Consider the following 24392-nt stretch of genomic DNA (forward strand, 5'->3'; position numbering starts at 1 on the left):
CTACCGTGAGGCTTTTTCTGAACAGTGTTGAAATAATCCAATCTGTTAGAATCTGGTCTAACCTCAGTACATATAAGGGTATCTTAAGTGTCTCCTGCTATTTTTGTTTTTGAAGTAGATCACTTATAACACATTCAGCCTGAAACTGCAAGATCTATTAATTTTTGGAGAGATGTTCCACACCAATCTTGAATTCATAGATTCACTGTCAGTCGAACAAAGAGCCACTATTAACTTGAAATGATAATAACACGAAAAACTAACTTATACTAGTATTCTCTCCTACCCCCAGCTCATATTCAAGGGAAATCGTATTTCTCAGTACCATTTTCTCCAAAGAATCTACTTTTATTAGAATTTTTAGAGTTATTGTGATTTTCCTTTATTACTAAGTTACATCTATCTAGGAGCAGAAATTTGTGGGTGACAACTCTGGCACCTGTTCTGCTATACCACATCGTGCAATAAAAAAGACTGCTTTTGGAATGCCAGCTAATCTATAAGTACACAATCTATAAGTACACAAAGCTGTTGTATGGAATAAAAGAGCAAAGGAGATTGGGAATGAGTCATATACTAATTTTTTAGCCAATGTGCTTTGACTGGTTGGAAGCTTTTATTGTGCAGTTAAACAAAGAGATTTAAACTATTGTGTAGTTAATAGCCTTGAGGAAGTAATGGCTGGAAAAGAATACCCATACTTTTTGTTTTTGACAGATTAAATTGCTTTCCTAAAGTCAAGAACCTACATTTCCCTTGTTCCTTTTGCTCTATTAGTCAGTATAAGCAATTTCTTCTCTGTGATCTTAGGATAACTTAACCACCTTCTTTGAAATGCTCAACAATTCATTACTTTCAAATGATTAATTTGAATAGTTTAATTTCAAGTGATTTATAATTTTTTGTTTTGTCCTCAAATAATAGGTTACATTGAGGGCATGCTAAACTTGGTTAAAGTGTGTTATAGAAAGTAAATTTGTGACAATGGTTAATCACAGAAATTTCCGGTTTGTGACAAAAGAACTTTCCTCAGTTTCTTCAAGGCTTTTTCTAGTTTTTGGAAATCTAGTTTCTTGACATCATTAAAGGGGCTGGAAAATGCTTTTATATTAGAACATGTGTATGTACCTGCATGCAATAGCATTAAATAGGTACACTGCAGAGCTTGGGAAAGAGAAGTCTTTTCCCATACTGTCTATGGTGCTTCATTTTTTTTCATGTCTCTTTAAATTTAAATTTGCTTTGATTAAACCAAGGTTAAAGTTACTGGAATATCAGCTAAGCTATCTGCAAACTAACAAGTCAGGACTGGCATCATTTTATAGTATTGTCTAGCACCAGATATACGCTAAATATCTTTTCCATGGATTGTGTCATATTTGGCTGATTTTTCCGTGTAAATACACTCATATGGTGTCTCCATTGTTAATCTGTGCGATTGTTGGTTATTAAGTATAAATTGTGCAATTATGCCCTTGTAATAGTGATTTTTCTCAGATCAATTCCCTATTATTCTTGGCTGGCAGCAAATTTGAAAAGGCGCCAAGTTATAAAAGATATTATATTGTACTTTCCAAAGCCATGGACTCTGTTGTTGTTATTTATCAAATGTCATGTGTAAGAATTGCAGCATATAGATATTAATAAAGTCAGATAACAGGTGACAGCACACAGTAGGGTCTAATAGCAAACTCTTTTTCTACAATATTTGACAGAGTTTTTTGCTTTGTAAATATAGATAGCTTCATGACCTTCAAAGCAGGAAACTAAATATAGACCTTGGCAGTGGTGGGATTCAAATATGTGAACAACCGGTTCTCTGTGTGGATGCTGCTTCTGGAAGTCCATTCTGGGCCTGGGCAACATAAAATTAGCTACCGGTTCTGCTGAAGTGTGCGAACCGGCTGAATCCCACCACTGGATCTTGGGGAGACATGCATTGTCTGACACTCTTCTAAATAGTTTTTGCTTTGTCCTTTATTGTACAGTGCCTGATAGTGAATTGTCCTTAGAAGACCAACTTGGCAACAGCTTTAAAATATGTGAATGATGAGCATGTACAGATTACATCTATGTTTCTGATTGTTGTTAAAATGAAAGGCTGCAGAACATACATTCATTGAATTTAGCCAGAAACAATATATTATGAATTAAAGAGCTTCAACTGTAATTTATTTACCGTGTTTTCCAGTGTATAAGGCGACCCAGGGTATAAGACGACCCCGACTTTGGCGCTGATTTCCATGCCTAGAAAGTCATCTTATCCGCTGGAAACTACCGTAATTTCCGGTGTATAAGACGACTTGGCGTATAAGACGACCCCCAACTTTGGCACCGATTTCCGTGCTTTAGAAAGTCATCTTATATGCCAGAAAATACGGTATGCTTTAAAAACATTTGCATAAAATCAACTCAGGCCAATTTATTGTAATGTGAGGAAAAAGATTCCACATAGAATGCAAGCAGAAGGGAGTGGTTATAGTGCACGAAGAAATTCACTCATTGAATAATATGAAATCAATGCATGCTTTCAGGAGTACTTTCGGTGACATGCCAGCCTTTAGTGAATGCAATGAAGTAATTTAGCAACATCTATTTGTTTAGGGCTGCCTGATACAGAGCTATAGAAATCACTGTTTCTATGGAAATTGCTGCAAGGTAAAAGTAGCGCTGAAAAAATGTGTAGATAGACATAAAGGAACAGTTAATTTCCAAGTACAAAATTTTTGTAACATAATTAAAGGTCTGAATACTTCAGTATTTCTTAAGCACAAGCCAGATGATTCATAGTTAATTGTAGGACAAACATTTTGTATCACTTTGATCCTGAAATATGCATATATGAAGATGAATTGTTGATTATAGCTATATCTCATATTTTATTTGATACTGCTCTACATTACTACATTAACCTATTTTATTCCTGTAGAAACACTGGAGAAAGTGCAATACAATACACAGTTTTTATAGAAGTGTGATTATTTCTTATTGAGCCCTGGTGGTGCAGTGGTTAGAATGCAGTATTGCATGCAAAGTCTGCCCACAGTCTGGAATTCTGACAGTCTGACAGGACTCAAGTTAGCCTTTCATCTTTCCAAGGTCGGTAAAATGTGGACCTAGATTGTTAGGGGCTATATGCTGAGTTGTAAACTACCCAGAGAGTGCTGTAAAACACTATGGGGTGGTATATAAATCTGAGTGCTAGTGCTATTACTATTGATTTACTAATAGAAGAAAACTGCTTTAGAAATATTTATAGTTATGTTCAGAGAAAATTCATCTTCTTGTATTGAATCATTGTCATTCCTTTTTACTACAACGTAAAATATATCTGATAGCTGAATTAGGTATTTTTCTTTACATAATACGGTAGGTAGACTGATATTGACAGTGTTCTTTGGAGAAAAATATTTTTCCCAAATGTTCTGTTTCAATCCAAAATAAATGTGAAGTCAGTTAAGAACTGAACTAGTAGTTGGGATGGAATCAAAGGAACTGAAAATTAAATGTATGTTTTATGAAAGCAGGTGTCCTATTTGAGATGGTTTGTGATCTTCTACTATTTAATATTTTTAATACAGTAGTACAGTAGTGACTTGAATGTAAAGAGGGTGTGGGATATTTATCTTATTTGCAAATGACACAATATGGGATAGAGTAGCTAACATAAGAATACAGAAATATCATTTATAATGAGTTTGGTAGTTGGAGAAGTGGTTTGAAAATAACAATATAATTTGATGTAGACATATACAAGTGTCTTCACTTTGGAAACAAAATAAGATGTTCAGATATAGTTTGGAGGACATCTGGATAATAGTAATTGTGTAAAAGTGCAATAGTAACTGATTGCAAACTATTAGCCAGCAATGTGATATTACTGCAAAATAGCAAATGCAGTGTTGGAAACTTTTGCATCAATAAACATTTCTAAATCACAGGAACTGTTTTCCATTTTTTCGGCTTTAGTCAGATTCCATCTTGACTTACTGGGTTGAGTTATAAGTATCTTAAGAAGACTTTAGAAAAAAACTGGAAGGGCAACAGAGATGATCCTGGGATTAACACCTTAGTTTTATTAAAAGAATAAAACAGTTTCGGGGGGGGGGATAACAGAAGGGGAATATGATAGCACTCTTTAAAAATTGAAGGACTTTACATAAATGGAAGCTAAACATTCATTCTAGAGTCCAGACATAAAAAAAAACTCATTATAGTAGAAAAAATTCCAACCATATAAAAACCTGCCTTTCCAATGTAAAAGCACTTCAGCAGTGCAAGCATTTATTGAAAGACGGAGTAGAATATAGTCAAGAAGTAGCAACACGATTATAGGTCTGGGCTGTTTTAATTTGAGGTTTTTTTTGGAAAAGGATTTCAACTTGATGACCTAAATGACCACTTTCCTCATTCTGATTCTATGATTTGGTGCCCCCTGCTAAAAATGGTTCATGGAAGGTAGGTTTCCTCAGGGATGTCAACATTGAAGAACAAATAAGATAATTGTTTCCCTTCACTTTGAACGTATAAGTAGTCCGTGGTATTTCATGTATATCCTCTCTTTAGAACAGTGGTTCTCAACGTTTGTGTGACGGCGACCCCTGTCACACAAAGGTCCTGCGCATGCGCGGCGGCCCCATGCGCGGTGTGCATGCGCAACACCGCCCCCTGAGGGGAGAAAATGGCGGATCGCCTTCCTTGGCGACCTCCGAAAAATGGTCGATCGACCCCAAATGGGGTCGCGACCCATAGGTTGAGAACCGCTGCTTTAGAACAACATCATTTAAACCAGGGGTTCTCAATCTGTGGGCCAGGGCCCACTACTGGGCCGTGGCCTGCTGGTCAGTGGGACACTCACCCCCACTCGTGCTAGTGCTACTGCTGCTCCAAAAATGGGGTGCCGTGCGGTGAAAAGGGGGCGGTACTAGCGCCTGCACAGTGAAAATGGGGTGCTGCTAGCGAGTGTCACATGGGCGCTAGCACTGCCCTATTTGCATCATGTGTACTTACGTTCCCGTTTGTGTGTGCACACATGCGCACGCGTAAAATGCTTCACCCTCCCTTTTCTTCCGGTCCGCCAATCAAGAAAGGTTGCAGACATCTGATTTAAACAAAATATTTTTTTTAAAAAAAACACAATTATGCAATACCTCTTATAGCATACTGGGTGGTAATACTTTTGGAAGGAAGGGAGAGAAAATTCCGTTACAGTTTAATTTGACTTTGTCCCTTCTATTTCAGCCTTATTATTAGGAAGTATAAATAGATACATTTTAAAATGTATTGAAAATCCCTTAGCCAGTGAAAAGAAAACAGTCAAGTAGACAATATTACTGGAGTGGGTTTTGAATGCAAATGATTTAAATAAAAATAAATTAAATTGGGTTAGCCAGTGGGTGCTGTGTCATTATTCCAAATTGAGATGTATTTGTTTTATAGGTACATTTGTTTCAGCTGTTGGTGCTTCATGAGTTGATGCTTGTTCTTCCAGCAGGGGACATTAGCCAGTGAGTTTTGATTGGGGACGAAAAGAGAAAATTCCATATTAAAAGACATTTTTAAATGTTTGGAAATTACAGCATATAGAATAATATGCACAGTATTATCCCACATCTATTATTCTTACTAAATGTATCAAATATATAGGAAAATCATTTTAATAACATATCAACTACTTTGCGGTACATTACAACTTGAAGGAGATTTAATGGAATAAGACTAGAACAGGGGTCTTCAAACTTGGTACGCTGGCTGAGGAATTCTGGGAGTTGAAGTTCACAAATCATAAAAGGACCATGTTTGAAGACCCCTGGACTAGAACATGAACAGCACAATAATCTATAGAGTTTTAACAGGTTATGCTTGATAATTGCAATTACCTGTTACAAATGGTATCTCCACTAGCAACCTATAGTGTTTTCTACAGTAATTCAATTAGTGTTGTGCCAAAATAATAGTATCAAGGACAGCCTTTACAACACTTCAGCAATGGCTGGAAGATGCTATAAAGACATTATAAATCACTTGGAGGGAAATGATCGCAGAATTTTCTTCGCTTACTTCTTCCCTCTCTCTAATTTGTGCAAATACAGAGATAAATGTAGATAAATCCTCCTTTTTCAGTTTTTCTATAGTATTGTAAAATTACCACATGAAAACCATGCAACTTTATATAAACTTTAGTCTCTTCTTTTAATTTTCACCCCACCTTTTTAGATACGGCTGGTCTTTTTAGGTTGGTCTTTTTAGGCAGGCTGTTTGACCCGAAGAATCTCTCTGTTCCTGGACAATTTCAATGGACTGCCATGTGATTTAGAAACTCTTGTAATCTAAGAACGATGTCAGGGGAGGTGATACTTTAAAACATGATAAAGTTTAAGCTTATTTTTAATCTGAATTTGGTTCGAATAAAGCAGCTGGCTAACAGTGATTTTCTCCCCTGCCCAAGATTTGTAAATAAAGCAAGAGAGAATAGAATTATTAGAATAGAGCATTGCATGCTTTTATTTCCCCCTAGCAGAATGGTAGCTCCCATTCAGAACTCTGTCTATTCACACACTGAGTTGTGTGGTGGAAGACCTGCAGATAACGGAAAGAACTCTTCTACGAGCCACTTCACAGTATTCAAAACAAGGAGTTTTATTTACTTTCTGGCTCTGCTTCCTTCCCTGCTCTTCTTCTGCCTGGACAGACTACAAGATGGATAGGGTCTTACTGGGCTGGACCACTTTCCTGTGGATGACAGGTAAGATTTTTTTTTTCTCCTTTCAGTTTCATTGTGGATTAAGAACTTTTTGGATTGCGAACGAAGATTTTTGGATTTCTTTGCAGGCACGCTGTTTCCTTGATATTATATAAAGGTTCAAACAATGAGAGGCACACAGAGCAAAATGCTGAGCAAATAGAAAACAAGTGTATTGGACATGCAGTCTTGTTCCATATATCAATAATATACATGTCTCTTCATCACATAACTGTTTAAGAGATTTTTTTTTCCTTTCATGAACTTCCCCCTCTTGATTTGATTCAGTGAGACTTAATCTGGAAATAAATTGCCACAATATTTAGTGAGATGAAAAGCATAGATTACAGGAATATTTTTATTTTCCTAAGGGTGCCATCTCTGGAATTTCTTTGTACTTGATTCCATGCAAAGAAATATATTTTGTAAATCCACAGAAAATATGCAGAGTTAGTATGGCAAGGGCAGGCTGAAGATTCTTTGAGATCCAAGACAGAAACAGTTTCCCACACAAATGTCTTGATTAGAAAAGCAGTCATTATTACCCCTTTTGTCCATGCACCACTAATACAAATTAATATTCTCAATTCCTTTATAAACACTGAAGAATCTACAGATCATAAATCTACAATAAGGAGGAAATCATTTTTAAACCATCCTGTAAAAAATCACTTCTATAATCTAGCATGTCTTGATATGGATGGGAATGAGTAAACATTCCAAATAATATCAACCAATCAGCCTTCCAATTCTTGCTTTAGTCTGCAATTATCTAAGAGCTGGAAAACTGGAGGGGATTAATAAGCTTTCAGAAAATTTACCACCCATTGTAATTCTCATTCCCTATCTGGGCTACAGCTTGCCAGCATAAGAAAGTTTGTTGTTTCTTTCTATCTATCAAAGTTGTCTGATACCCTGAAGATCCAGGTTATCTATATTTCCTTCTGTTTTATGGAACTTCTACAAATAGTTGTTCTTGCTTTTAAAGCCAGTGTTCACTTTGTCTCCCAAATCCACTATGCTCAGTCATTGAGCCATTCTGTTTCCAGATTGCTGAAACTGTAGTGTACTGATGGGAGCAAGGAAGCCCGGTACTTGTGTTTTCTAACACAACAGTGGCTTAATTTAGAGGGGTTAAGGAGTGTTACATTAAGGCAAACAAATGATAGCTTACTTGAGGCATTCTAGGTAGCTCTGTGCAGTACAAACTAATTCTTGGTGTTAGTGTATACAATGTGAAGAGATTATTAGAGGCAGGGATCATGAAATACCCAGTTGCTGGCATAGGCATAATGATGGCACCCTGGTGTTTTTCTGCCTCCATTTGTTCTCAAGGAGGTATCTATCCAACTTTACTGTCTACTAACTGCAATGGCTTGGAATTTAAAAAAAAAAAACACGACGGGTCATATAAAGTGCATGAGGGTAATCCTTAACAAAAGGAGATTAAGATACTCTAGCATTGGATACTATGCCTTTATTGGTTGATTCTGACTGTTCTGATTGTTTGAAATACTATACTCCATTATATCTTATAAAACTGCTATTTTCCTTATTACTCCTCAGAACTTTCTCAAAAAACATGCCATCTAGCTTTGCTTTTATCAAATCTGTGTTACTGTATAGAATTATATACATAGCAACGTAGAATGATTTTTACTATATGTAAAATAATCTCATTAATTTTATACAGCGAAGTATAAAATGTAACAGAATTGCTTTCAGAAATCATACCTATATAAAAATGATGCCTGAAGATCCTTGGGTTAATTCTGTGTCTAAAGAAGGGGAAAAGAAATCTTCAGGTTCCCTGTAAGATTGACACTTCAATGAATAGAATGTCATCTAGTCATTTCTACTAGGAGTGGAGGAAAAATATTATTTGGGAAATAAGTATAGCTAGAGAGGATCCTAGGAAGATGCCAGTACTGCAATATTGAAGTTACATAAATGGGTTTGGGTTTATGGAACTATATATAGGGTACAAGAACATACATGAACCAAGGAATTTTAGGATAAAAATAATCTGAAAAGATTACTATTGCTAGTATCTTTGAATAAATAAAAAAATAGGATTGGTAGTTAGGTCTAGTAGAGGTCTGTCATTTATTCATTCATTCATTTATTTCCTCATATGGTCCTTCTTTGTTTATTTAATTTATATGCTGCCCATCTCATTCTATACAATGATTCTGCCAACTGACTATGGGTAATTAACAAAACTTAAGGGTTAAAAGAATCCTAAAACAAAATGGTAAAATAATAAAACGTAATAAGGTGAAACATACTGTGGTAGAGGACCAGACAAAGGACTCATACACAGCACATTCATCTGATTTCTTGGACTAGCTCCTGAGAGAAGAAATATGTCTTCAGGGTGTTCTTAAGGGCTGGCAAGATGGGGATAACTAATTTTATTTGCGGGTGGGGGAATTGTTCCGCAGGGAAGGGTTTATGACAGAGAAGGCATTATTTAATTGATGGGACTTGATACATGTTAGCCATGCCAGGTTGTATATGGGAGGTAGAAACAACTGAGACCTATGATTCCACAAATAACCATACAGTATGCTATGAAGAACTTCATAGACAACTACCATCAACTTTAATTGTACTTGGAAGCCCAGTGTCAGCCAGTACAATTCATGCAATAATAGTGTGACATGGGTGCACTAAAGCATGGTCATAACTTCTTGTGTTGCCATATTCTGAATAAACTGTAGTTTCTGGATGTTCTTCAAGAGAGGGTTGTTAATCATAAGATTCCACAGGGTAGTTATAATCTTAGTAAACAATTAGTTTTTTCTATTTTAAACCTATTTTAAACCTCCTTTCAATCACCTTCATTGAAGGAATGCTAGTGTGTATGGAGATTTTCAGTCATCCAGGTATGGTTGTTCCAAAGGTGTTTTTTAATTCAGGAGACAACTGGACTTTCTTGTTTTTGTTTGAAGACATTTTGCTTCTCATCCGAGAAGCTTCTTCAGCTCTGACCATGTTCTTCAACTCCCCACCATCTGGTCAGAGCTGAAGAAGCTTCTCGGATGAGAAGTGAAATGTCTTCAAAGAAAAAGAAAGAAAGTCCATTTGCCTCCTGAAAAAAAGCACCTTTGGGAGGAATGCTAGTATTAGTCATTTGAGAGAAGAGAAAATTATCCCAGTTCAGTTTCTCCATGCACAATTTTGTATAATTCAATTATATCACCTCTGATCATTTGTGCTTTTTTGGTGCTAAATAGTGCCAGATATTCAAGTCTTTTCTTATTAGAGCCCTTGATGACTTTAGTTTCCATTTTCCTAGCTCTTCTATATCCCTTTTCAAATGTAAGGACTAGAACTGAACACAGTACTGGAAATATAAATGAATATAGATTTAATAAAAACACATTATAATGCTGACAATTTCATTTCCAGTCTCATTCCTAATGATTCCATAGCATGGATTTGCCTTTTCTCACAGTTCCGGATGAGTTGACATCCTAGACCACTATGACATTAAGGTCTATTTCCTGTTAGTTATAGACAGCTTAGAACAGAGGTCTCCAAGCTTTTGGCAACCAGGGACTGGTTTTGTGGAGAGAGGTTTTTCGTTGCCTGCATCCCACGGATGCGGCTTTGCTTGTTTGTGCGGCCCAGTTGTTGGCATGCCACAGATGGGTACTGGTCCACGGACCATCTGGTATATGTGATGTTTGTTTCTTTTCCATCTTCCTTGTGTATCATTTTGTATTTATTTAAATTGATAATCATTTGCCACTTGGGTGACCATTTACCCAGCTTAAAACATTTCACAGTGTTTGTTTTTCATCACTATATGATCTGGTATTAACTGCAAACTTGACTAGCTTCACTTCTTCTTTCTAATTCACTCCTAATTCCTAAACAAATGAAAAAGAATTAGCCCCAACATAAATGCTTCTTCATTTCATTTCATTTCATTTCTTCATTTCTTTCTTTTGAGAAAATTGCCTATTTTTTCTTCTCTTTGCTTTTTTTTAACCAATTAACAGTTCATGAAAGGACAGATCCTGTTATCCCATGATGGCTAAGATTACTCAGAGTTTTTGATGAAGAACTTAGTCAGAAACTCTTTGAAAGTCCAAGAGTACAATTTCAACAGAATCACCTCTGTCCATGTAGTAGTCAAAGAATAAGTTACATATTTATGTTCAGAGATGAAAAACTCTGTTCAGTTCTTTAAAGAAGATAGTTGCCATTGTGGTTAAATGATTAATTATTACGTGGTTTCTTATGCTATCGCAGAATATACTTATTATCTCAGCCTGCTTTAAATATGTTGATTCGTCCCAGAAAAAATTAGTAATGGTTTGGGAATGTATCCTATATCTCCGTAAGAAATAAAAAGACTTCATTTAATTTCTAATAAATTGTTGTTTTAAGTTGATTCGTTGGGCAGTTACCTGCTTAGAATATATTTAAAACTGCACTTATTAATTCTCTTAAAGTTTTTTTTGTCATAATGTTTCTCAAATTTTTGTTTTTATTTCTTATTGTTACCTTACATTTTTTGTGCATTTGCTTATGCCTCTTATTAGTTCAGGCTTTCAGTCACCTGAAAGAAATTTAACTTTTATAGTTTTTTAGACAGCATTAGAGAAAGCTGCTGGTCTATTCTTGAACTTGGATCACTTTTTAATAATTCAGTTGAGTCTCATTAGTGTGGTTTTAAATAATCTCTGTGGAGAGATTTTGCTCTATTGAGTTTTAATTTCAGTTTCTTTCTTTCTAGTCTCTTCATTTTTGAGAATTGTTCTCTTATGGTGAATCATGACTGTAGAATCAAGATTTTTTAAAAAATATAAATGAAATCTTATCTAAAATTCCCATAAAATAAAATTCCTTTAGGCCAGTGATGGCGAACCTTTTAGAGACTGAGTGCCCAAACTGCAACCCAAAACCTACTTATGTATCGTCGGGAGCCAGGTGGCTGTGGCCCTTGGGTGGCTGTGGCCATTGGGTGGGTGTGGTCATTGGGTGGGTGTGGCTGTGGTGGTCACTGCGGACTGGGTGGGCATGGCTGTGGTGGGCATGGCCACCTCAATATTGCTTGTGGGGAAGGATGCCTGTGGGGCTAGGCAGGGTTGAGGGAGATGGGATGGTGGGCAGGAGGCTCGTCCTGTGGGGTGAGGAATCAGGGGGCAGGGCATGGGTGCCATTGCCACAAGGCAAGGCAAGGCGAGGCAGGGATTGGGGCAGCTGCTGCCTGACACCATCAGCCTCTGCAGACAGCGAGTGCATGGGGGCCAATTGTGTCCATCAACAGCCACAGCCTGCTGGCCCCTTGGTTTCGGCGCAACGTGGCTGTTTGCCACCTCGCGCGTCACACCCAATGCAGCTGCCATGAGGCTGTGGAACAAGCCTGGCTTGTTCCGCAGCCTCATGACAGCGGCACTGGATAGGAAGCGACAAATGGCCGGTTTCAGCGTGACAGGGCTGTTTGCCTCTGACTGCGGCCACTTGCCGCCTCACGCGTCGCACCCATCCCCGTTGCAAATCTTTCCAGAAAGTCACTGCAAAGGATACCTGGCACAAAGGACGCCAGCACAATTCCCAGAAGCCAGAGGAGCACTTCATGGCACTGGGCAGAAGGCGGCAAATGGCCGGTTTCATCGCAATGTGGCTGTTTGCCTCCGCTGCGGCCATTTGCCACCTCGTGCATTGCACCCAATGCTACTGCCATAAGGCTGCGGAACAAGCCAGGCAGAGATAAGGAACTGGTATACTGGTTTCTTACCGCTGCCCAACTTGTTCCACAGCCTCATGGCAGTGGCATTGGGCAGGAGGCGGCAAATGGCCAGTTTCGGTGTGATGCAGCTGTTTGCTACCTCGCATGTTCTTTTTTTGATAACACTACTGCGGTTTCTTTCAATTGTGATTATTTACTTTTTGCATTTTGAGGCTTTTTTTCATCTTTTTATGTAAAGTATTAGCCACCTCAGGAAATTCTGCAATTAAAAGACTCAGTTCTTTAGAGAGATGTGAAATAAGAACAGTACCATAACCAGGGCTTTTTTTGTCATAGAATGCCCAGAACGGAGTTCCGGCACCTTTTTCGGATGGAACCTTGTAGGGTAGGCAAGGCGGGTTGTATGACGTGTGTGAATTCCGGCACTCTTTTTTTTTTTTTTTTTACAAAAAAAGCACTGACCATAACTATGTGTAAATCTCCTGTAAAATAAGCCACATATTCTTGATTGCAAACAGAATTTTATTTATTAACATGACTTTTATTTTTTTTCCTATAAAATATTCAAGATGTCTTAGAGTAAGCCAAAATTGTTTGGCCTTGCTTTTATTGCAATACTGACAACAGCAGTTCATTTCAGTCAAATTGCAATATATGTAGGTTACCTATTTATTTTTAAGTGCTAATGAGACATATTTTGAATTCTCTTGACGCTGGTATCTTTCTTTTTAGTTGAATTTCTAAATTTTCCTGGTATTATTTCAAATGTTTATTTGAATCTTAGCACAATGGGAAGACAGATTTTCTATCGACCTGCCTATGGCATCTTTCAAATGTCTCCTCCCCTTTCGGTGACTAATACCATGCCATGCTGTGATCTGTATATTTCTTATAAGGTTTCTTTATTAGTTTGAAAAGGAAAGATTGGAAATAAATAAAATGTATGTAAAGCTGAAAATAAATGCTTGAAATTTGAGTTTTGTAATACAAACATCGTTTAATACTGTGATATTGAGTTAGTGATTAAATAGATGGCTACAGGAAATTAAAAAATAATATATCAACATAGTTGCCAAGAAGTGTCACCTGTTCATATTTTATGGAACTGGCCAACATTATGCCTTCAATATTTGAAATAACATTTAGCCATTGTGACTACCAATTGTTGATAAGTAGCTTAAAATTAATGAAGCTTAATTTTTTTCCAATTTTTCTTTTCTTATATTATTTTTTGTTCACCTATGACCAATAACATATAGCATATGTTGTCTGTTTTTTCTTTAATCACAGGGAGAAAAATGCATGATGCTTAAGCAGTGCACTATGTAATGACATTATAATGCATGGGTAAACTAAGCTCGCATAATGTATGAAATTTAGTTTTTAAAAGTAATTCAGCTACAACTCATGATTTGAAGATGATTTGTTTGAAGTAACTCAGAATTAAGATTAGCCACATTTTGCTTCAAATTAAATGTTAAGTCATGGTTAATTGAAAATCTAATTCATAGATATGACTTGATAAGTCACTGTTATTTATGGTTGATAAAACAGCAACTTATCATTTTCTAGCATTAACATTTTCTGTTATTTTGCTATCCATGTTCTTTTGGCACAGTTTCTTCTAATATCATAACTAGATGATTAGTCTTAGAAAGTAGCCAATTTATCATTTGGGAATGGGCATACTGAATAGATGATTTATACCTTACAAGTTGGTAACCTTTATGGTTTTGCTTTGTAGCTGTGACTGAAGCAGTGCATGTTATGGTGCCTGACAAGAAACAGGTAGCAATGCTCTTTCAACCAATTGTGCTTCGATGCCGCTTTTCAACTTCTTCCACACAACCAGCCGTGGTGCAATGGAAATTTAAATCTTACTGCCAAGATCGCATGGGAGAAGCTCTGGGAGTTGTCTCTGCAGGGATCCAGGCAATAAACAAGAGGAACTTGGAGTGGGATCCGTACTTGGACTGTGTGGATAGCAGGAGAACAGTCCGCATTGTGGCATCCAAACAGGGCTCGGTGGTCACGACTGGAGAGTTCTACAAAGGAAGAGAAATCTCCATTCTCCATGGTAATTTAACCTGCTTATCATTTTATTATGACTGAAGTTTTCTTTGGCTATTATGAATAGTAGCATATAAAACGAGGTAATAGTATATTATGTTATGAATAGTACAATAGTACAGTATATTATGAATAATTGCATATAAAATCAGTAGCATACGAAATCAGTAGCTTATGAAATGAGAGCTAGTTAAGGCACAGACTAGAAAGCAGAAGCTCATGAGTTCGAGTCCTGCTTTAGCCATGAAAACAAACTGGGTGACTGGGCAGTCACTCTCTCTCAGTCCAATCCATCTTGTTGTGAGGAAAACAGGTGGAGAAAGATGTGTTGGATATGTTCACCCCCTTGTATTATTTGTAAAAAATAATAAAGGCAGATACAAATGAATAAATAATAATAAATAATAACAAATATATTTTATTTTTAGAGCTTAATATGCTGTTTTAATTATAGTTTATTATAAATATTTAATAGCACTCTTCTTAATGCCCTGTAAGGTTCACATTTAAAGGTATCTACACATTTTAAAAAACATTAAAATGAATAGGGCAGTTGCAAATGATAGCAATATAATTACATTCTAAGACATGTAGAAACAATTATCAAAAGTAAATAATTCTTAAAAACATGATAAAATGAAAAAAGATATTTTACTCATAAAAAGGAAACACAGTAGACACTAAGCAAATCTTTGGGGACAGCATGACAGAATTGTGGGTATTATAATTGAGAAGAATTATATAAAAATAGCTAATTTCTTTCCTGATTACAATTGATCTGGTATCATGCAGTTGAGAATAAAAAAAAATGAAAAGTTGTTTCATTGAGTCTATATTATTGTATACTTTACTCTGAACATTCTTATTAATATAGATAATTTTATGTTATTGCAATTTTATTCTCACTAACTTTATTCTCAATATCTTGGATTCTTGTTTCAAGTACTTATGGGGAAATAATTTCCTATATACCACTCATCAAAGATTTACATAAATCTGGTATAGAATATCTTGCATTTGTGTCCACAAGCTCTTTAATTTTTTTTCAGATTTTCTTGTTTAACTTTTGGTTCCTTCTTCATGAGTTGTAAAAGCAGTAATATATACAATAAATTTTAAAGACATTCCAAATAAGCAATACATTTGCAAATGTTTGCGGAATCTATTTAATAAAAACAATTAAGTCATATTGCATCTGTATGGGATGAATGCAGATAAATGATAGACAATAGGATCAATTTGTTGAAGTGAGAAATCAGAGTTCAGTTTTCCCTTCAATAAACTAGTGAGCAGTTTGAGGGTTATTTATCATAAGAGATTATGTTGTTCCAAATACTTGTTATCTTTAACTTTTCCCGGGAACGATAAGGATTACTTTGCCATAGGCATCCTTTAATAAATTTTGGCTATATAGGAATTATATAGTCTTGGAAGTGGTTTAAACTTTAAAGCAGTGGTTCTCAACCTGTGGGTCGGGACCCCATTTGGGGTCGAATGACCATTTCACGGGGGTCGCCAAACCATGCTGTCTGCCATTTTTTTCCCTTTTCCCTAGCTATCCTACTCCCTCTTATTGGTGGCCATACCCACTTGGGGGTCACCACAACATGGGGAACTGTATTATGGGGTCACAGCATTAGAAAGGTTGAGGATCACTGCTTTAAAGCATCATCTCATGCAGAATTCAGTCACTATTTTGTGTAATTTATCTAGATAGAGTCATTCTTATAATTCTTAAATATTTATTGGCTTCCTTTTTGTTATTAGGCCTGATTGATTTTGCTGATTTTCTCCTTTAAATTTCTAAATGGTTTGGAAATGAAAGTGAAAACACACTTCCCTTCATTCTGTCCTTCCTTGCATTAAAATTTTCAGAGGAGATCCTACACTACAGTATAAGATTTCATTATGCATGCTGAAAGAAATCAGCTTGTTTGGGTACTGCTCAGGCATTGAATGCTTTCTGAAGAGGTATGATTGTTGCCAATAATTGTCCTTTCTTAGGTTTATAAAATGTTTTAAATTGAGTCACTTTGTTTCCTGATCTGATAATAGTACAGTAATGCTCTTATTCTGTAATTTCATGTTTTATAGCACAACCCTTTGTGTGTTAAAAGTTGAAATGTCTTCACCCTGCAAAGACACACAAGTACACACACACACACACACACACACACACACACACACACACACGTAGAGGGAGAGGAGAGAGACTCTCTCTCAGGAAATGTTTCATTTAATCTCAGCAAAGTATTTCTATATTGAAACAAGCTGTTCCAATCTTATCAAAAGTGTCCCACCCTGAAACAGGCTGTTCTGACTGTGAAATTATTTTCAGTGTGAGATTTAGGGTTGGAAAATTCTAGTCTTGTAATATTTAGCAGACCTCCACTGGATGAGCCTGTAATCACTTTGAATAACATTTTTTTTCAACACAGTATTGAAAAGCATCAGATCTTGATCGTCTAATTCAAATTTCCATTGGAAAATTATTTCTTATTTTCCCCTGCAATCTCTCATTTTGATCTGAAATTCACAAGATTTCTTTTTATACATGTAGTCCTTGACTTACAACAGTTCGTTTAGTGTTCAAAGTTACAGTGGCACTAAAAAAAGTGACTTATAACTATTTTTAACACTTATGACCATTGTAGCATCCTCATGATCACATGATTTACATTCAAATGCTTGACAACTGCTTCATATTTATGACAGTTGCAGTGTCCGGGCTCATGTGACCATATGTTGCGATCTTCTGACAAGCAAAGTCAATGGGGAAGCCAGATTCATTTAACAACTGTGTTAATAATTTAATTGCAGTGATTCACTTAACAAATGGGTCAAGAAAAGTTGTAAAATGGGGCAAAACTCACTTAATAAATTTCTCACTTAGCAACATAAATTCTGGGCTCAATTGTAGTCTTAGTTTTGATGTCTCAGAAGCTGAAAATGCTACGGGTACAGAGAATGTTGTTAACAAATGTCATACAGTAGCTGTAAATATGGCCACTGAATTACATCTACTAAATGATTCTTGTCTCTTAACACAGTGTAAGAAATCAAAGACAAAGCTAATAGCATGAGAAAGGGATAAAAGGTAAAAGAAAAATAGAAAAGAAAAAAGATACAAAGTATTAACAGTTATAAGTACAATTATCAATTACTTCTTACTCAGTGGGTACAAGCTATTTTTTCTGCATGGTAGTCCTCAGTTAGTGATTGGTTGCTTAGTAACTGTTTGAAGTTACAATGGACCTCCTCATACAAAAGAAATTGATTGATCTTATTTTATAAAGTTCTCTCCAAAATTCATTATCTTCCAAAATCTTGAATAAGAAAGCCCAACTCAAATTGTCAAGGGCCTTCTCTGTATATAAGAAAATCAATGTTGCTTGTTTTTCATTATATTGCTTCAAATATTCCAATATCTTCAAAACATTTCTGACAATGTCATTTACTTTTTCTGTTAGGTAAAACCCCACATTGATCCTCATTAATAATTTCTTGCTAAAATGGTTGTCAACAATTTGAAATGACTATTCAATAATGATATCAGTCTAAGCAGAGGTGTCAAACTGTCGGGCTGGATGCATCATGGCAAAACTGTGCCCACCCCATTGCTGGTAATGGAAAAAAAGTTGTGATACATCACGACATGTCACGTGACATTGCGAGTTTGACACCCTGGCCTAAAGGTTCTTGTGAAGTAAAACAGTTAAAAAAAATTGTGTGACAATGCCCATTTCAAAAAACTTAATTCTTTTGTTCTCTGAAGAGTTCTTGATTTTTCATGTAGTATTTTTAATGAATTAAATTTCATTATTCCAGATAAGAAAAAATAATATTGTTAATAAAATCTAGATTTTAGGTCTCCCTGTCTCTCTGATTCCTGCTTGTTTTATATTTTCTGTTAGATGCAGACCTCCATATTGGAAAATTGATGTGGGGAGACAGTGGATTGTATTACTGTCTCGTCATCACACCTGATGATGTAGAAGGCAAGAATGAGGAATCAGTGGAGCTACTTGTTTTGGGTGAGTTTTTTCCCCTACTTATAGCTTATGTAAATGTGTATTTATTCCATAAATATTAAGAAAAACAATTCTTGTAAATATGCTGAGTATCATTCATGGGTTCTGCACTTTGCATTGCTTTTTGATGTAAGATGAGGCCAGCAATACTGTTTCACAGTCACTTTGCACTAATTTAACAGTACTGTAGTGTAATAACTGGCACATAAGTGTCGATTTTTTAAAAGAATAAACACTAAATGATCAAATTAAAAGAATGCCAGAGGAAATGTATATTTTAATGTTCAGATACAAAATTTAAAATATAGCATATTTTATATGGCCTCAAAATGCTTGAATCATTGTTTTCAAAGATAACAGTAAGAAAAATCTTCCAATCAGGCCAAAATAAATCTGAAAATTTGGTGACAGTATAAATGGATTGGCACAGTATCTAATTGTCGTATTTTTCAAGCTAGATGTCAACCTCCAGCTGAAAAGCCCAGCTAAGAAAAACACCAGAGCCATTAAGTCCTCTAATGTAATTTTTATTGAGCATAATCACTTTGGTAGGATCAAAGTGAAAGCTAGCTCTGAAGAAAAGGCGGGAAGAAAGTAATTAAAAGAATGAATCTTCTCTCCTCTAAGACAGTTCAGGTCATATTGTCCAATACATCTCCCAGTAATTGTTATGAGAAGAAACTTTGGTTTGCCAAAACAACTTTTCCACAGTTCCCGCTTTCTCACGATGATAAGAACACCTATGAATCCAAATTTCTCCCTGTGTCCCTCCCCGCTCTGTTGGCAAGCTAAAAGCACACAGCAGCCCTAAAGGCAGCAGGGTTCATAGCTTAACACTAGAATTGAACCAGAAAGCATCTAGAGACCAGATGATACTGTGTGAAATATGTGTATTCAAGTGTGATGGTGCTTGATTTGTTCCTGAATGCAGATTGGCAGATTTTACAGGCCAGCTACTGTTTCTGCCCATTACTCTGCCACAAAGAAGAGGGGGTCATGTTATTCACCAGAGCACCAGAGGGAAGGACGAGAAACAATGGTTGGAAACTGATCAGAGAGAGAAGCAACCGTGAATTAAGGAGAAACTTCCTGACAGTGAGGACAATTAACCAGTGGAACAGCTTGCCTCCAGAAATCGTGGGCGCTCCATCACTGGAGATTTTTAAGAAGAGACTAGACAGTCACCTGTTGAAATGTTATAGGTTCTCCTGCTTGAGCAGGGGGCTGGACTAGAACACCTCTAAGGTTCTGTTCTATTCTATTCTATTCTATTCTATTCTATTCTATTCTATTCTATTCTATTCTATTCTATTCTATTCTATTCTATTCTATTCTAAACAAATTCTTTTGAGAAATGGAATATAGAGCAACAAATAGGTTTTATTATATAAAATTTAACAAACTTATTTTCCTAATTTCTACCTTGACATATTTGACTGATCTTTGATATATTATCCTATATTTATATTGTCTATAACTTACTCCTAAACATCTTATAACAATTCTATTGTCTTTTATTGCTTGAGCTTAAGTCAAAATCTCCAGCCACCATTTAACCACCTTCAGTTTGGCTACTTGTGCTGTCAGCTGCACAAGGTTGCTGAAAGGTTGACTTGGCAGTTTCTCAGTCTATGCTGGCAATGAGAAAAAGAAGGCACTTTACCAGCTGGCTAAAGCTTTTCACAGCATTTCTGCTGGAGCAGTGAAGCTTCTGGGCTGTGCTTCTCCTTTCAACTTGTCTGCTGCTGGTTTCTGAAGTCCAAAGCTTGCTCCTCCTATCATCAGTTACCCCATTGGAGCTGATGACTCCACTCCCTCAGCTAAAATTCATTCTTTCTCTTCCCACACAAAATAAATGTTTCTCCAAATGCACTTACACACTCACACTCTGGACCTCACAGCTTTTCCTTTTATAATTGGAGCCCAGGTGTGGTGCAATGTTCTTTAGCTCCTACTGGTCACCGCAAGGCTTTCCTTCCACAGGATTGAAAAATGCTTTTCTCCTCATGACAGAAGCAGATTTTTTGGTCGGAATCCTTCCATCCTTTCCATAGCTCATGAAAAAAATAACCAATATGTTTTTGCTGAACTTCCAAAAATTTCTTTTTTAAATAGAGTTAGCTGGTAACAAACACTACATGTTTTGCAAATAGTAAAACCAAATAAATAAAAACAGTCAATATGAAAAGAAAGATTATAAATAAATTACAGTTGTGGAATTGCAGTCAAGCCTGGCAGCATAGCAGTAGTCCTCAAGCAACCACAACTTCCCCAAATCTCATTCCTCCATGGATTTTTAGATTTTGGATACATTCCTTGGTTCAAAAATGTTGCCCTATGATGCAGTGTTTTGCTCAATTAAAAGCCATGACAAGTTTTACAGCATATAGTAGATCATATAGCAATATTTTCAAGTACTTAGCATTTTTAATCAGTGGAATGACTTGCCTCCAGAGGTTGTGGGTGCTCCAATAGTGAAAGTTTTAAAGAAGAGATTGAACAACCATTTGTCTGAAATGGTATAGGATTTCCTGCTTGAGCAGGGGTTTGGATTAGAAGACCTCCAAGTTCCCTTCCAACTCTGTTATTCTGTATTGTCTAGCTTATATTGGTAAAATAAGTATTTTTAAATGATCATTTGCACTTCCATGAGCTTTCATATTTTTACAAATGTAGAAGTCAAAAAAGTAAAAGTCCCTCATGCAAATGTTTCAGTTTGGTTCTTGCAGAATAAGGCAAAACATTTATTTGAATAGAAAAAAGATTATTGGAAGATGAACCTTTTCTTAAATGGGTATAAATGTTGTGTTCATAATTTGAAGATCTATGAATATTGGTATTTGGTTTTTTGAGAAACTGTGCCACATGCTTAGTTTTTTTTAAAGATTTAAAGTTGTGTCATACTATGATTGCTCAGTGAGACACGATGTCAAATGCAGTTCTTGACTTATGACTACAATTGAGCCCAAAATCTTTTTTGATTAATGAGACATTTATGAAATTAATTTTGTCCCATTTTACAACCTTGCTTGCCATAATTGTTAAGTGAATCACTGAAGTTTTACGTTAGTCACATGGTTATTAAGTGAATCTGGCTTCCCCATTGATTTTGCTTGACTGATGGTCACAAAGGTTGATCACATGACTGCTGGACCTTGCAATTGTCATAAATATCAGTCTGATGCCAAGCATCTGAATTTTTATCATGTGACATTGGAGATGCTGCAACAGTCATTAGTGTGATAAATGGTCATAAGTTGCTTTTTGCAGTGCTGTTGTAATTTTGAATGATCACTAAATGAACTGTTGTAAGTCAAGGACTATCTATAAGTAATCTTTCTGTTGCCAACACACTAACAATTTCTGATTTAAAAAAGAATATTTTAATATATATGATCTTCATAGAAAAATTCAATAAGAGATATATAAATGTAGTATTTGTTACTAAATGCTTTTGAATTAAAAGGCTGCATCACGTAAATGATTTACAGCTGAAATTAAAAATTGTTGTAATACAATTTATAAAGTAATATTCAGAGGAATTCTAGGACAGTAGATGATATGATTTAAACAGTTGTCCATTTAGCCACCTATTGCAATGCAGTATACATTTGCTGCTTGGGAATAAGTGTAGAAACCTCCTATTACTATTATCCTTAAATTGCAGCTTTTTGAGTGCTAAAATAATGTAATTTCATTGCAGCTAATGCCTCACCTGGAGAAATGTTCTTTGAATTTGCCTTAGTATTGATAGTGGAGTATTGATTAATTTTTATAATTTATTGCTCTGAAAGTTTCAGTTGCTTATATTGTATTTAATACTATTCCAGTTACTAACTAAGATAGCGAAACAACATGATTTCTGAACTGTAAGATCCATAGTAGAGTCAGTAAAATAGATAGAAAACTTATTTTTTTCTCTTATAGTACCTGGCATGATGTTTAAAAGGTAAACAAGTTTTACCTTTGCAGAATGTATGTGGTTTGGTGAATTGAGGGAGATATAATCTCTTTCATCCATAGCAAGAAATTAGAGATACTTCTATTGGCAGATTTTAGAATGGATTAATGCAGGGGTATCAAACTCGCAACGTCATGTGATGTGTTGCAATGTATCATGACTTTTTTGCCATTGCTAGCAATGGGATGGGCGCAGTTTCGCTATGATGCATCCGGCCCATCGGTCAGCAGTTTGACACCCCTGGATTAATGTAATAATTAACTATGAGTTCTGTATACATATGTATACATACTAGAAATGTATTTTAAATACTGTCAGTTTTAAATATTCAGGAGAAAAAATACATATTATACAATACAATATAAAATAGAAGACAGAAAACCCTTCATGAGTAGGTTACTTAAACGATGACAATCTAAATAAATTATTCTGATTTTATATTATTTTGTTAAAGGCTTCCAGTAGCTGCTTTACTGTAACTAAAACAGATGTTATCTTTGAAATGCATGGAATGCTGATGTTTGGGATTCAGTCCATTGATATTCTGAATCATAGATTAGCAGCTGGCAGTTCTGATCTCCTTGGAGATAGATGCCAGTCTCTTCCCCAATACTCAATGCAGAAATGTTTTTCTGAGATGATTACTTTCACAACAAGATGCCTCGGGATCTCACTGTCCTAAAATACTGTATATGTATAGTAGAATGAGCTGCAGACCAATTTTTAGAACAATTTATTATACATTCAAAAACCTTTTTTTCTTTCCTCTAAGTACCTGATACCAAAGTTGAAGGTATTAAGAACTATTATCTTGCTGAAATACCCAACATTAGCTTGGAAGCCAAGAAAAAAATTATTCCCTAGAACTGTACCCCAATTTCCCAGATATTCAAAAGATCAACACAAATAGCTTGTTGAAAAGGTTAGCTGATACTGAAGAGTTGTCCATAGATCCACAGTAAAGAGTTGTTTATATCGCAGCGATCTTCAAAAAGTTGACAGAAGGAAACCTTCATCAGAAAAGTATTATCTAAATACTTCAGGTAAGCCTGAAGCAATTGAGAACAATATTTTTTGGAGTGATGAAACAAAAACGGAATTGTTTCACCACAATCACAAAAGATATACTTCGAGCAAAAAAAAGGATGGAGCATTTAAAGAAAAGAACATCCTGTTAAGGATGGGGATGGCTCTATTAATGGCACCAAATGGCACAGGAAATACTTGTGTGGGTGGACAGAAGAACTGATTCCATTAAATATCAATACATCCTAAAAGCTACTGTCCTACAATCAGCAAAAAAAAAAAAAAAAAAAAATGAAGCTAAAAGGCTTGGGATGACCTTTACAGTTCTTAGATTTGGATATTATTGATAATCTATGGGAAAATCTCAAACAATAAGTGTGTACAAGGAGATCTGACAATTTCTAAGATAGAAAAGTTCTATAAGGAAGGGGGGTGATGGAACAGCAACGACAGTCTGCTAGTTACCCACAGGAAACATTTGGAAACTATTATTTCTACCAGAAGAGGATTTACAAAGTACTAACTGAAAATGAGTCTAAACATGCACCTGCCATATTCACCTGCCATATTTACATATTATTTTGAATATGTCAATAACTGCACATAAATATCATGTATTCAAATTTGCAGAAAGATTGATTTATATTTGTATTCTGCCATAATCAAACAAAACTCAGTGGTTAAAAATACAGAAATTGTGACAGATTCTGTTTACTTAGGAATCATTAAAACCTAAAATTTGAACAAGAGAAATCTGTAGAAAAGCAGGTTTGAGTAGCTTCCTAGATGCGTTCTCACTCACTTCATCTCATGTGGATTAGGAACCCTAAGTTAGACCCCTCCCTGTATGGAGCA

The 24392-nt window shown here is 35.8% G+C and overlaps 1 protein-coding gene across 5 annotated transcripts in view; it reads left to right on the plus strand.

Annotated features, from left to right (window-relative positions):
* ILDR2 (immunoglobulin like domain containing receptor 2) overlaps positions 1–24392 on the plus strand; it is a 68642-nt gene that overhangs the window by 2576 nt on the left and 41674 nt on the right. For 3 of the 5 annotated variants that reach the window (XM_039359761.1, XM_039359757.1, XM_039359758.1), the window contains exons 2-3: positions 14194–14526; positions 18434–18553. In XM_039359761.1, coding sequence (XP_039215695.1) covers positions 14217–14526; positions 18434–18553 — 430 coding nt within the window. In that variant the 5' untranslated portion in view covers positions 14194–14216. Of the gene's footprint in view, positions 1–6367; positions 6746–14193; positions 14527–18433; positions 18554–24392 lie in introns of those variants that run through there. The other 2 variants (XM_039359759.1, XM_039359760.1) reach the window with 2 other exon arrangements.

Source organism: Crotalus tigris, unplaced genomic scaffold (assembly GCF_016545835.1).
Source record: "Crotalus tigris isolate CLP2741 ecotype Arizona unplaced genomic scaffold, ASM1654583v1 scf7180000019120.420415, whole genome shotgun sequence".
In the NCBI taxonomy this organism is placed as follows: Eukaryota; Metazoa; Chordata; class Lepidosauria; order Squamata; family Viperidae; genus Crotalus; species Crotalus tigris.